The 15,932-nt window shown below is 37.7% G+C and overlaps 1 protein-coding gene across 11 annotated transcripts in view; it reads right to left on the reverse strand.

Moving 5' to 3' along the window:
* ZEB2 (zinc finger E-box binding homeobox 2) overlaps positions 1–15,932 on the reverse strand; it is a 136,067-nt gene that overhangs the window by 24,519 nt on the left and 95,616 nt on the right. For all 11 annotated transcript variants that reach the window (XM_075933329.1, XM_006135668.3, XM_075933325.1 and 8 more), the window contains one exon: positions 11,721–11,792. In XM_075933329.1, coding sequence (XP_075789444.1) covers positions 11,721–11,792 — 72 coding nt within the window. The remainder of the gene's footprint in view (positions 1–11,720; positions 11,793–15,932) is intronic.

Consider the following 15,932-nt stretch of genomic DNA (forward strand, 5'->3'; position numbering starts at 1 on the left):
AAAACACAGTGGTGTCCCTAAATGTGGGTCAAGATTAGCAATGGATGAAATCAGCTGTGATAAAATAAGACATGTCCCATGAAAGGTGCTGTGCACAAGATATAAATCCTCTGTTTATCTTTGAAACAGGTATGCAGTATGTACAGCTGCAGTGCAAGCTTTCTCAGATATTCTCCAATATACATCAGCCATACTGGTGATAGAGAACATGGCAGATGAATGAGTGAGATTGTTATTCAGTTGCCATACTGTAGTGCCGAAGGAGTTTAAATTTGAGGAACTGGTTTGGCCCGATCATTGATAAAAATATATATTCACTATGCAAACACAACATAAACAGATAAAATCAAACCCTCCTTTACCAAGTTGAGATAAATAATTGCACACACACACACACAGATATGTATGTATGTATCATTTTGTGGCATTTATCCAAACACTTGTTGAGTTTAATGAGATTCTCATGGCTAAACCCCTCAATTCACATCAATGAGAAGTCCTCTAAAATGTCTCTATAGGCCATAAACAAGCAAATTTTTGTCAGAGCAAATGAAGAGCCAGTCTCATTGCCAGCCTCACTATAAATTGCTGTCTACACTTCCATGAGTTTTTGACATTTTATATAGAAGGAAAGGAGATATGGAACAGCAGACTGTTGAGTTCCTCCTTATTCTTTGTATGTATTTGGACAATCATTATTGCTATTGTTCAGTAACAATATTCACCTGACATAGTTCATGTGTTACTTACAAGGTGCCAAATATTTATTTTCAAAGAAGCACTTGCTAGATAACTAAGATGTGTTTATTGCATGGAGGAAAAACTGGCACTCTGAGTACAAATTGCAGTGGGAATGTGTGTTTGTAATGCAACAATTTGTCCTTTATGCCACCATTTTGTTGCTGTGGGGGAGTATAACAAAATGGTGGTTACTTATATATAATTATATTTATATACCAAAATGTCAGGCTGTGTTCTGGACATGTCTTTTTCACAGATGAGCTGAAATGTTCTAAGTTAAGTCTGAAACTCCACCTTTTGCTCCTCCTCGAATTGGCAGCTCCTGTGGTAATTTATCCCTATATAATGTTGTTATTCCTGGATACAGAAATGTGTGTTTTTGGTAAATAGGTAAAACAGTATGAATTAAGGGCCTGTGAGTTTTAACTTTCAAAATATTTTAACATTGATTTTGTGTCTGTGGTTCCTATTTATAGACAGTCTCAACCTTTTTCATTAGGATTGTGCACTGAGGTGATTACTTGGGCCCTAAAGGTGAAGGAATCTGTTTCCTCTCCCAGGAAGAGGGATGGCATAGCTTATACAGCAGATCTGAGATTGTAGACCCCTTCCAGGGAGAAAGAACTGGCAAGCTATGTAATAATGGATGTGTTAGTCATATCCGTTCTCCCTCCTCTTCTGGCCAAGCCCTTGTCCATCTCCATCTCCCTCCCTTATGTAGAGTACCTTCATTAGGAAAAAGGGTATTTGATCAGTAAGAGGAAATAGTGTAGTGGCTTTTAGGGAGAGAGGAAGATGAACCTTTCTATCATTACCCCAGTCTACGTGGGACAAAGAGAGGAGATGACACGAGATAGAGCCTGAAGGATCAAGGGAATGGGAGGTTGTTATCTTTCTCTCTAGCAAGTCTGAGATTTTGGTGGAAGCAAATACACAATCTGAATGCAGGTCCTTTATCCCCAACCACCGATGGCAGGGCTCAGCTACTATTGTGATGTCTAATCTTGAGCTTGGGGTATCTAGGTTGGCCCAGGAAGATGTTTATAAGCTGATTTTGATCCAGCAGGTTATACTAGTCTATTGTAATATTACAGACTCTGGGATTCTTAAATCTGTGGATTATTTAGCTTCTGTGCATATGCATGGAATCCAGGAGCTAAAGCAAATATTTATGTCTAATTTTAAACCTCTAAAAACAAGGGGATTTAGTAGAAAAGCTGACAGATCCTTAACTTAAACAATACTACTAGTACTGTAATATAAAAGATTAACATGAATAGCAAAGGTTGACTATTTTAATGCTCTCCCGTCTTTTAATGCTGAGAATTCAGAAATTAATTAAAAAATCACCTAGTATTACTAAACAAATCACCCGATATCATTAGGTGGGCTTCCACCAAGCCTTTTGTTGCTTTCCATGTAAAACCAATGCTCATATCTGTGAGTCAACCATTTAGTACAGTAGGTGACCTCACCAATAAGTCATGTTTTAATTAATTATTAGGGCATGGAGAGTGGAGCTCTTTTCAGTTCCAAAGGCTGATGTATCAGAGCCTCATGCTAAAATAAAATACATTAAGGGAAAAAAAACTACCATCTGAGGTGTTTAATATCTTTAAAAAGAAAGAGGACACTCAATTAGCTTAGGAGATCATTTTTTTCTTGTGGGAACTCTTACTGTGAGTTAGAGATAGCTGCCCCTAATCTCAAACAAAGCTAATAAAACCACAGCCTTCATTAGGCAGGAAGTGACAGGCCCTCATTGGTACATGCAGATTACAGTCTGAAAACGGCCTATCCTTCTAACCTGCCAAGTTTTACTTCTGTTTTCCTCTCTCCTTGAAGGTTTTTTTTCCCCTCCTCCTTCTTTAAATCATATGAAAAAACATCACCAGCCAAAGCTTATTAGCCAGATGTTATTAATATAAAAAGGGAAATTTTGTTTGTTCATTAACAGGGAATCCGATCATCTGTCTCCTAAAAAAAGAACCCAAAGTGCAATAAAAGTAATCGAACCAATGAAGTAAACCAAATGATTCTAACAATCAGCTATTTAAAAACAGTTTATACAGTACATCATTTTGTTAAGTAGCCCTTTTAGAGACCTTTTGAAACAGTTTGCAAATTGATTTAGCAGGACTGAATTATGAAACATATCTTTAGCTCTAGTGGAAGCTTTTTCTTGTATAAACTTTATGTTGATTAGTATAAAAATGCAACGGATAAAAAAAGTTTCAAGGTAGCCATATATAAAAGTAGACACTCTTACAATAGGAGGACAATAGCATAATAAAGATCTTTCTGTTATTTCCTTTCTATGTTAATGACATACTGCAGTGAATTTGTGCCTAAAAATAATCACATTTGTTGCCTGGCCACACAACAGCTCTGTAGTTAGTTTTACCATGTGAGAGACTTGGATATGAAGCCTTATGTTGTGGCCCAGAGTTGGGGAACTTCACAGGGTTAACATGCTCAGCCTTCAGAAACAAGAACAATTTTGTATTACTTAGCAGTGACATTGCTGGTTACTGCTACATAATCCATAAGCATAATGATCTCCAGAAAAGTCCAATCTTGCCTTCCAGACTGTAAAGGTGTGTCATAGGGTGAATTGGTTCTTTAAGCCTCACCTGTACCAGACTTAATTCATTTCCATAAGTGAAGGGCTAAGTCATCTCAGGCTGTGTCTAGACTGTGTTCTTTTTCTGTTTCTTTTGTCAGAAGAGGATTTTCCAACATTTGGCCCAACTACATGGGGCCAAATGTCGACAAAACCTTTTTTTCAGCACATTCCATCTTCCTAGGTTTACAGGGATGCTGAAAAAGTCATGTCTGCTCCTCTGAAAAATTTTTTTTGGAAGAGCAGACACGTTCCTTGGACATGGCAGAGTTTTTCTGGGATACCTGTAGTGTAGACATAGCCTCAGTAACCTAACCATAGATGGTAGTTGACCATCTCGGAGGGGAAACTGAGGCAACACATTTTAGGTAATTTAGTCAACAGACAGTACTGAAGCCAAACCACATAAGTCCTTTCTAACAAGAGCATGTGAAAGAATTCTTCTTAACATCCTCCCAAAAGAGTTTTGGGAGTAGGGTTTTAAAAAATGTTTTAGTGAAGCAAAGGAAAAGCCTAATGAAAGTCGCGTGCTTGAAAATTACTTTCACTACATTTTTTTTCACAATAGGCAGGCATAAGGTATATTATTTCATATTGAAATGTATTTAAGAACATTCAGCTCTAGGGATTAACAATGGGTTATAGGATCTTTCACTTTCTAAATCACAGGCTCAAATCAAGCTCAGTTGGAAATGACCACTAATCCTTACCATCAAAGGTTTTAGTGGTATTGAAAAGAGCTAGAGGAGACAGTCTAGTTCCCAGTGGAAAGATGTCCATATCACAAGAACAATCCTCACAAATGGCACTAACTAATATTCTTATCTCAGAAAGAAAGGACAAGGTCTCAGATATCACAGTAACTCACCTACCCTCTCTTCCAATTAGCCAATCCCTTCAAGTTCCAGCTGAAGTGCCTGAACAGAGCAATTTAAGAAAGTTTCCATCATTCCTGACTCTGCTGTATCTGTGCTATGTACAGAGGCTTTTATTGTTCTGGACTGTAAAGTGGCACATTTCACTCAAAGTGAAAAAGATTAACAATAATACTTGGCTTATCAGATGGTTAAATTTACTAAACATCCTGACATCATTGCTTTGTCCGAGTCTGAGTCAGATTGTAACCATTATGCACATTTGTTCTGCTCAAACTACTGGTGCAATGGTGTTCTTGACCAATAAAAGAAAGATTACTGGATATAATTATTGTAGTGTTTAATTGGCAATTTTTTTAAATAAAATATAACACTTGCAGGACCTTCTCTTTGTTGCTTATTTGTTACTCTAGAAAGTCACCTGTGGAAGTCAATAGTAATTGTGCACGTGTTAAGTTGAGTCACTATTGCCTTCTGAATAAAACTCTAATAAAACATTAGCAAGCCAGATGCTTAACTGATTTAAATCAGTTCTGTTGACTTCATCTGAGGTTCTAGCCCAAGAAACATATTCACTCATTAACAGTCATAAGAAGTACCCTGTAGCCCTGTCTATATTAGGAAATTGTGTACATTGAAAAACTGTTTTCAAACATAGCTCCTTCTGCCACCATCATTCAAAAGTAGACATGATTAGGCCAGGACACACCCATTCAACTCTGTTCCAGAAAATTTAGTTAAGGCCTTGTAAAAACAAGATTCTTTGGAAGGCAAGATTTGACCGGGTCTGACCTGGTAGGTGTTCAAGATCAGTTTACTGGGAAGTTATCCTCTAGGATGCTTTTTCAAATGCAGCTTGTATTCTAGTGTAGACAGAGCCATTGATAGTAATAGCTGTTACATGGGTATATAGAAAAGAATGTGTTACTCTTACTATTATTTAAAAGAAGACCAAGATAATGGTCCTTCACTCTACCCAACCCACAAATTTTCTTTGAATTTGGGAAAAAAAGGTTGAGTTCCAATATAGACCTTTCGGTATGATAGTCTTCCTTACTCCATTTAGGTGAGATCCTCTAATCATGAAGAAGTTGAGGGCATTTCACGTGCTCCTTGATTTCTCAGTCTTACAGTCTACTCCAGAGTAACTATTACATTTTAAATGGCAAAAACAATGAGGTCCTTTAAGGAGTTACTGGCTATTGTTTGAAAACAAATGTTCTATATGGCACAACTTCTTAATGTAGACAGAGCCAAAGGGAGCTCCTCAGGACTGTCAAGAAGTAAATACACTCAGCTGATGTCAGCTGGATTTAAACCAGTTAAATACGAGAGGCCTGTGGGCCTCATGTCTATACCCAGAAGATGATTTCTGAATGGTTTCCAGGAGGAATGGAACACCACTCTCCTGGATTAAGAGTAGAGTTTAATCTAGTGGGCTGTCAGCTCTTGTAATACTTTTCTTCTGAAGTACAGGAGAAAAGGCCAGAGTACAAAGCAAGAGGAAGAGACCATCAGAAACTGGAAAGGAATGGCATGTGGCAATAGGCCACAAAGTTCTCCCCTCCAATGAGACAACACAAGTAGGAAGAAGTCAGAGCCTATTATTTTCTGGAACAAGGTGCAAAGATAGTCATAAAGCCAGAGAGGGGACCTGAAAAGTTCTGGTAATAGTATTTCAGATAAGAATCCAACCTTTTTTTTTTTTCCTGAATCAAACATCTGAACCTTTTCATGTCTAGTTACTTCAAATACTACTTGTGTATGAGACATCACTTTATGAACATATCTTGAAAAACTAATTGATTTTGGAATAATTGTTATTTCCAATTCTGTATAGCAATATTAGTAGGAGATATATATATAATGATAAACTATAATCTACTTGTTAATTTTTCCATACATAAATCGAATGTAAGAAAAATTCACTGCCATTTTTCTTTTTTTTTATTATTTTTCTCCCACAAGAATTAGGAAGTACATTTCTTGTGTTATTTAGTAAGGATGTTGTAAATTTTATGTGGGAATATAGCGGCTTTAAAGAATGAGAGTAATAAAATCCTTATAACTTTTAGGTACCTCCTTTAATACTAATGTTAAAGGGCAGTATCTATTAATCAAATATTATAATGTGACGCATAACAATTCACTTGTGCTAGAAAATATCTACATATTTGACTGAGAAGACAGGAAGGCATATTTGGAACATCTCAAATTTTGAATCTAGCAGAAAACAAGGTAAATGTAGTGTAATGCATGAAATACCCTAATAAATTTGTTAGTCTTTAAAGTGCCACCAGACTCCTAGTTGTTTTTGCTAAAAGAGAGGGCTACCTCTCTGAAGATATGTCATGGATGACAAAGGATCTTAGGGCCTGTCATGATTATGAGGGTTAGCAGTAGCCTGGAGATTAAGGAGTTAACTACATCTAGCCAGGTGGAGTGACCAGTAGGAATGTAGGTGGGACTTTCAAACTGGGACAAAGGAATTTGGGTTTTTTCCTTTCTCTTTTTGTCTCTCTGGGTGAGTCCTCTGCAGCTACAGGGAGGGACAAACATGTCTCTCTCTCTCCAAGAAACAATTCTTCACTTTCTGTAAGTAGGGTAAACTTTAGGTAGTTTCATTAGGCTTTATTGTCTAAGGGTTGGGTATGGGATCTGATACCTGGTACTGCTTAAGAGGTGTTTGGCTTTTCTTTTTAACTAAGTTCTAGCCCATGGTGTGATTCCTCCATGAGTATATTTTGTTACCTTTCCATCCGATCCTTATGCTTGCAACAGGAATATTGTTGTAATAATAAAAATTTTCTCTTTTCTTTTTATTAACCTGGCATTGGTTACTTGTGTATCCTGATTTTTATAATAGGGGTGAGATTTCCCAAATGATCTTTCCCCTAATCTCGTTTTTAATATTTGGGTGGGGGCAGCAGAAGTTTTATTCCCAAAATCTAGGTTTTTAAGATTTTTGGGGAAAGTTTTATACCAAAGCCTGGTAGGTAAGGCTTTGGGGTATGCTTGCTAGCCCCCACTTCTGCATTTATCATGCCAGAGTGGGGAAGGAGCCATGACATGGTGGCATAGCAGTGGGATTATTTTGAGAACCCAGGATTTTTAAAAGGACACAGGTTTTTCTTCTAAGTTGCAAGCTTGGTTTTTCTCTTGTTTTTTTCTTTTGTTTTCTGGGCTGCTCAGAGGGTTAGACAGAAGGTTAAGCTTAAGCCAGACACAGACCATCCCAACCAGTTTTTTTTTATATAGCTTTCATGACAACTAGATAGCTAGGGTAGTTAAGGCAGGATGTCCAGCTCTAGGACAGATTCATACCCCAAGGAGAGAGCAGGAGCAATGTATAGCCTCACCTCTGCCTTCTCTATGGGAAGCTGCCCATAAGGCAGCTGGCAAACCTCTAACTCAAAAAGAGGTTGAGCTTATCCTACAGCTGGAAGCCAGGCGTGCACAACGAGAGGCCGAGGAGAAGCATGCCCAACAAGAACATCTGGAGAGGCTATCAGCAATAGAAGCTGAGGAGAAGCGCAAGGAACAAGAACACCAGGCGAGGCTAGCAGCAGCACGGGCAAGACTAGCAGAAATAAAGGCAGAGACCGTATCCTCCCAGGAGTTCAGTGTACTATCATGGGGGGAAAGGGTGCGATTATAGCATGGCTAATATGTATAATCAGGCTGATACCTTAATCCAGCCCCAGGACATGTATGAGGTTTGTGAATGGGGTGAGGATGGCTCTGGGAAGTTGTCTGTGGCTAGGCTGTCCTGGGAGCAAGGTAAGAGCTTCTCTCAGTATTTGCCTGAGGAAGGGAGCTGTGTGTCTGTAAGTGAGGCCTCTACATTTCTGGCTGGAGCCTCAGAGGAGAGGCTGGAGTGAGAATTTTGGGCAAATTTTTGGGATCTCCCTGCCCTATTTTGGGAAAGTGTCCCTCTGGAACAGTCTGGAGTGGCTGGCCAGAGTGAAAGTTTAGTTGGAGAAAAAGATCAAATTCTGGAGGGGGTTCAGTGTGAGCAACCTCTGTGTGTGGAGCCTGACAGTTTGGCTGCTGAGGAGGGCGGTATGCATGTGGGGGAAGGGTTTCTTCCCAGTTCTTTGTCTACAGGAGGTGCATGGGGGAGGGGCAATACTTGTGTGCGCCCAGGAATGCTTCAACTTTTTAAATCTAAAAAGCCAGAATTGTCAATGTACACTTGGGATGGATTAGATCCTACTGTGTATGTTAACTTTCATAACTACTGTACTGCTGTTACTAAGAATGATAACGATGTCCACTTTGCATGATTTTGTACCAAAACCCTGGAAACTGTTAAGAGATGTACCCAAGGACACACTGTATGTTCAAAAGCCTTGTGACACTGGTATTTCACTGTTAATACTTGTAATTAGCGTTGGAGCTTCTCATCTGACAAGGGGAATCCCAAAATTGGTGTGCTATGTTAAAAGGGAAACTGAGGCACGACTACATTTTTCTTTTCGTGGCTAAGTGCCAAGAGGCCTACATTATGGGGAACAAGGAGACCTACATTGTACTGGTGTTAATTGGATTTCAGACCAGTGCCAAAGCAGGCATGGATAAATTTACTATTTTCACTAATGGGTCTTGGGTCCAAATGCTGAGCAAAGGGGCCTGTGTAAGGTGTCGAATGAAAGCTTGTCCTCTGCTGATTCTATATATGATACTTGTGTACATGCATGATGTTGTATATGAAGTTATGAAATGGACTCTGTTCTTGGATGTTAAAAAATTTTCTGTCTGGAAGGAAGCAATGAAAATGGACTGCTTGCCTGTGACCAGCTCCAGGTGGAAGACACAAGAAACATCAAAGGGCCCTCTGAGGCTGACACTAAAGACTGCTAAGCTAGAAGTTGTACAGTAGACTTCCGATAATCCGGAACCTATGGGACCTAGGTGGTGCTGGATTATCAGATATGCCGGAGTATCAGGAGGTACTATAAGATGGTTATGTATATACTGTATACAGTATATACTGTATATAAAGTGTTCTTAACCCTTTTTATTGTACACACTGTATACAGTACACTGTAATGTTTTAGTTCTTTTAACCCTTTTTTACCCTTTTCTCTCAGTTCAGCTGCTGCCGCTGTTACCTTGTGACTCATTTTTTGCCAAAGCTCAGTCACTAGGCTCTTGCCATTTTGATGCCGGACTATCAGCAGTGCTGGACTATTGGATGCCAGACTATTGGAGTTTTACTATACTATCTTTGCTAACGGCCTGCATCAAGTACCCGGTGATTGATGCATGACAAGTATTCTCATTAACAATCTTACTCTCAACATGTTCTTTCTTTTATTAATATATCTTTAGAATTTAGATTCTAAAGGATTGGCCCAGCATGATCTTGTGGGTAAGATCTAAAGTGAAAATTGGCTTGGAACTGTGGCTGAATCCTTTGGACCAGGAGGATCTGTTTGGAGTTGGTGAGTGAAGGTTTTATAACCTCTCACCCGTGTGTGAGGCCTAAGTTTGGTGATGGCACAGAGAAGCTGGAGTCTCTAAGGGGTTTTGCTGGTAAGGCTTCCTGCTGGCCAGAGAGGCAGCTAAAGTGCTAGGTGTAATTTGAGGGTTGCCTGGGGAAAGACCCCAGTTGAGGGCGGTAAGCAGCCCTGGTTTTAAAAAATTTGCTCTGAGCTGACATCCTCAGCGGTGCTAAGACCTGGCCTGATGTATGATAGTGGTGTATTTCGCAAGAGGCACATAACTTGGTCAATTGAACTTTGGATTAAGACCCCACGCTATTCTAAATTTGAGTTTGAGACAGAGTTTGATTGGTTAGTGAGGCATTTCGGGATGCAATTACTTAGTATACTTTCTGTATATCTGTTACGGTACTCCATGGATATGGAAGCATTTTGTTTACTTTTCATGTATTCAATAGTCTAGTCAAGTGTGTATAAATGTATTTACTATGTCTTATCTCAGACCTCCAGGAAGAAATCACAGCCAGTGTGGCTAGAGGCTGTCACAGCATCATCTGTGATCATCTGCCATGTCATGATTATGAGGGTTAGCAGCAGCCTGGGGATTAAGGAGTTAACTACATCTAGCCAGGTGAAGTGACCAGTAGGAATGTAGGTGGGACTTTCAAACTGGGACAAAGGAATTTAGGTTTTTTTCTTTCTCTTTTTGTCTCTCTGGGTGAGTCCTCTGCAGCTACAGGGAGGGACAAACATGTCTCTCTCTCTCCAAGAAACAATTCTTCACTTTCTGTAAGTAGGGTAAAGTTTAGGTAGTTTCGTTAGACTTTATTGTTTTAAGGGTTGGGTATGGGATCTGATACCTGGTACTGCTTAAGAGGTGTTTGGCTTTTCTTTTTAACTAAGTTCTAGCCCAGAGTGTAATTCCTCCATGAGTATATTTTGTTACCTTTCCATCTGATCCTTATGCTTGCAACAGGAATATTGTTGTAATAATAAAAGTTTTCTCTTTTCTTTTTATTAACTTGGCATTGGTTACTTGTGTATCCTGATTTTTATAATAGGGGTGAGATTTCCCATATGATCTTTCCCCAATCTCGTTATTAATATTTGGGTGGTGGCAGCGGAAGTTTTATTCCCAAAATCTAGGTTTTTAAGATTTTTGGGGAAAGTTTTATACCAAAGCCTGGTAGATAAGGCTTTGGGGTACACTTGCAGGCTCCCACTTCTGCACTTCTGCATTTATCATGCCAGAGTGGGGAAGGACCATGACAGGGCCTTTGGGAAGAAGATGGTCAAAATCCTGAATTTATTTGGCTAGAAAAATAGTAACAGAAATTTTTACAGCCTTTGGTAGCTACAGAAAAAAAAAGATGGCTTAAAAATGATAATTTCAAAATATCTATGTTCCCTTTCTTTTTTTCCACAGAAAGATATGGTTTTTAAAAAGGGAAAGAAAGAGATGTGGAAAGTAGAAAAAATATTAGCTATAAACAAAATAATATCATAAATATGTATATAAATTGTTTATGTGTATCCCCCTATATATGGGGGTATGTTTGTCTTTCTGAAAAGATGTCTGGATTCTCTGAAGTATCTTATGCTCTGTTCCCTGTGAATCTAGGGCTGCCATGAAGAGTGTACCCCATTCATGTTATGAAGTTCTTTGTACAGTTTCTCATTAAAATACTACAATATCTTGGCTAGCTATTTTAAACTCTGGTTTATTCATCTTGGTGGTGAAAATATCTCCTCACAATACTATCTATTAGTTTACAAGAATGCAGCTAAATTTACTGAGGTTAACTCATGGTGAGGGAAAGACAGTGACTGAGTTTTCACTGAATATCTCGTTTGTACCATGGTAATCAAATTTGGGGGAAGAGGGCGTGAGGACTAAAACCAGGATTGTTATTTAAACATTTCTCAGTTGTTCAGCTAGACATGTAAATGAATTGTTTAGCACTTCTCTTCATGCACAGCTAATTCTAAAGGACACAGGACAAATAGGATGTACGAATGGACCATTTGCCTTACCTGTACCATTGTTTCCAGTGGTCTGAATTGCGGCTTCAGGCCCCATAGTGTCATATTCCTCCTTCATTTCTTCTGTAAAATAAGCACATGCACTTTTAGCATTTGCAAATTATGGAACAGCTTACAAAGCTAGCAAGCACACTGCAGTAACAAGGAAGATTATTTTAAATGAAACAGAAAAGGACTGTTCTAAGCCTCTATACAATGGCTTTGTTCTTGCAATTGAATGAATTCAATCATGTTAGTCAGACAAGAACTTATTTACTTTAAACTTTATAGCAAGTGGTGAAAAGCAGAAGCATTTATTTGGGTCAAATGAAGGCCTTTTTCAGATATCAGATCCAATAATCATTATTATTTGTAATAATCAGTCAACTGAAATGTAATTATTTTTACGTGGGAAGAACAGGCGTGTTAATGTAAAGTGATGGTAAATACACAGCAAATCAATCTTATCTATCTCTTAAGAATATGTTCATATACTTGCTATTTGATATATCATCATTTTAATTATAGAGGCTTGGAGTGAGAAGTGTATTAATATCAGAGAGTACAATATTTCTGAAGTTTTAAGTGTGGACAGCTCCATTATGCCTATTTAATTTGTCTGTGCTCCCTTTGTACTTGCAAAGTATTGATCAGTACCCCAAAATTAGATTATTTCACATGAAAATGAGTACATATTCTATAGAATTAGCTGTTTGTAGACCACTTTGATTCTGGTGAAGTTGTTGGGTGGGAGATACTTTAAAATGGGGTTAATAAAGAGCAGCTAGCATCAGCCTACTTCTGGATAGAATAGTGATCTATTGATCTATCATAGATTTTCTAAGGTTCCTTTCACTTTGATTTCTTATTGATGATCTGTTAGTGCAGGTGCAATAGGTACTCACACAAACTTGGTGGGCACAATTTAAAGGGCACTGTTTGAAAATCTGGCTCTCAAAATGATTTCCACAGGAAAAAGCAAATACATAGAGCTCTGCTCAAATACAAAATAGATATTGGCATCTCTATCCGCATCTGTATCTGCAAAAATGATCCATTGGTATCCACATACCTATGGATATAAAGCAGCACTCTGCAAATTTGCAGGGTTCTAGATATAAGATTTGTATCCACATCCATTTCCACAAAATGGAGTCAGGGATATCTGCATTGACATCCTCAGAAACAGATATCTGCAGATATAAAATGGATATCTACAAATACATGCAAGTTTCATTTTTTTCCATTTTCAGCCAATTCCCTTCCTCTTTGTACACATACACAAATATTTCTTCCATTTTATATGCAAATACAACAGTACTTGGGATTTGAGATTTAAATGGCGTGTGCCTGATAAGTTTTATATCTAGCTGGATTTGTAAGAAATGAAATGTAGAACAGCATTAAAAAATGGTTCAACAAAAAATGAGCATAAGCCTGTAATGAATTGGGGAGAGGGAAGTTGATTAGCCAATGAAATGACAGTGTCAAAAAGGTCAAAGTGCGGTATTCAAATTCAAATGTACATGAAACATAAAAAAATGTATTCCTCATTTTTGTGATAAAATGTTTGATGACAGATAGTGGCTCAGCATTAATCTAATGACAGTGGTTTGACTGAAGACAGGCGGAATAGTTTAAACAAAACACATTCTCGGTTCATTCCAAAATTTGCAATCTTGTAGTATTTTACAGATGTCACATTCTATGCATAATTAGGTGGTAGAATAACAGGTTCTAATTGTATCATTCTAATCAAAACTAAAGCACAAAATGACTTAATTCAGAGCTTTAGAGTCAGGGTACAATGCTGAGGTATAAATATATGTGGTAAAAATGCAATAATGAAAGCCCTTAAGTTAAAATATGCAGGTACAAACAGATGCTAAATTTGTACAAAAGCATATAATATGCAGACCAGATGAAAAATATTTGTTTAAACTGTACAACAGGCAAGCCTGGCTTGATTCTTTTCCCAGGTCTGGCATTCTGCCTTCTCTGGGGAACATTTTCACAGGGACATCTTGCATCCAAAACATTTAGGAGTTCAATATGCACAAATAAAAGGTTGTCAATTGTGATAATTGATTATCTAAAGCAATCTTACATGTGATATTTTTATTATTGCCTTCCAGAAAAATTAATAAAGATAAGGTATTTCTGAGAAGTTCAGCGCTAGATATAAATATAGCTGCTGTGATTTTCTTCCTTGATCATCTCATGTGATTTCTGGTAGTAAGGAGTCACAAGTATCATACGTTTTCCATCTGAGGGCACAGTTACCCAGTCACTGAGGGGAAAACAGTTAGCAGGGTGTTTTTTTTTTTTTTTTTTTTTTTTTTTGCATAATAGTGGTAATGTTCAAGATTTCTGCTTCACTTCCTTCCTCATTGTCATTTTCTTCTCTAGTAAAGAGAAGTTACAGTACCTAGTTGCTTCCCAAAAATTATTAAATGCTCACAAATGCAATATGCTTCTTCTCACTTTGTGCAGGTCACCAGAGTGCATTCTGTAATTTTTTGAATGTACAGATCTCGTTCTCGTTTAGCTCACAGTTGCACAATCAATCCTATTGCATTTAGAAACTTGATCAGCATGACTTTTCTTTACCTATGCCTGGCTTTCTTCCAAAACCTATGATTTTGCTTTATAGCTCTGTATTTTGAATATTCTTTTTCTGAACAGAGTAGCTTTCCTCCACCCACTGAAAGAACATTTTAAGGTGTAAACTACAAACTTATAGCCCTGCTTCTGATCTCACCAACATTGGTGTAACTCAGAAATAACTCCATGAGTTATAAATTGGTTTGATTAAGAGTAGAATAAAATCTTATGTGCTCAGTTGCAGCAAATAACCTTCAATCACGGGTTAAGCATTTATTTAATTTGAGCTGATTGTTAGAGTCGTTTTGGTATATACATATGTGAAGAGCACCTAACAATTCAGAGCACATCTGACCAAACATAGTATGTCTGTCTAAACCCACATAGTGTATTTATTTTGAAAACACTTGTAAAAGTTTGCATTTTCCAGCCACCCTTGGGATAAGCATTTGTAAAAATAAAGAGCACTTTCTTTCTTGAGATGAAGAATCCTTGAATAAGCAAAAAGAGGCCAAGATGCAGGTGATTTATTTAAGTCTGTGTCAATGATAATGATGTCATGGCTTCCAGCACACTGTGTCCACCCCATTGTGGGACGAAAGAATGTCAAGGACAATTCCAAACACAAAACTTTGATTGTGCTGAAACCGGAAAGGCACAGTAAGAACTCCACTGCGCTCTTCAGTTCAAAACCTGCATCCTGCAGACAAACTACAGAAAGCATGGGAGTAAGAGCAAAGGAGAGGGGGCTTATCTCAGAGTAAAGCTATGTGCTGAGGTACTATGGTAGACAGTCAGGCACCAGGGATAAAACACTACTGAATAAAACAGCACCAGAATTAGAATTATTGTCTATATTGTGTGTTTTGAACAATAAATAAGAAAAATATTTTATCAGAAGAAAAATGTGTTATCTAAGAGTCAGGATAAACAATGAGTGGCTTTTTAAGACCAATCTCTTTTCATTAGACATCAAGGCACCACATCAGAGCACTTTTAGAACAATAAAAAAAAACACACACAATAAATCATGACCAATCATTAGAACTAGACAGGTAATAGCAGAGTAACTTTCTTGGACTGCCCTAACTAGAATGGCTAAATAGGATTGGGAATTTACATTTTATTTAATTATTGTAAGACCAGAATATTGTTTTATTTACCATAAAGGTAAGGGTGGAAGAACAGTCTGTTAATTTGTATTGTGGGCTGCTTTCACTGCAGGTGATCAAAAGGGTCTGCAAAGCATTCTAAGGGATTATTATATATAAAGCATTTTAGAATTATGTTCCATGACCAGTGCAGAATTCAGTTGGAATTATAAAATGCTGAACCTAGATGTCACTGATTTGTTCATTTTAAACTATTGATCCTAATTTAGAAAGCAAACTTTTTAGAAGTTTGCAGTCGTACATTTGTTATATCATTATTAATTATTCCTTTAAGGGTGGAAATTCGAGTAATTGGTCCTTACTCTTGATTTCTAGATATTAAAATTTAAAGCATCAGAACATTCATTCTTATAGCCCTGCATATCTAGTTCATTAACAAATATGAATAGCTAACACCAGCTCATTTAAATAGTATGTCTTACATGAGTTCTCGCTACACTCTGTTTCT

Source organism: Pelodiscus sinensis, chromosome 7 (assembly GCF_049634645.1).
Source record: "Pelodiscus sinensis isolate JC-2024 chromosome 7, ASM4963464v1, whole genome shotgun sequence".
NCBI lineage: Eukaryota > Metazoa > Chordata > Testudines > Trionychidae > Pelodiscus > Pelodiscus sinensis.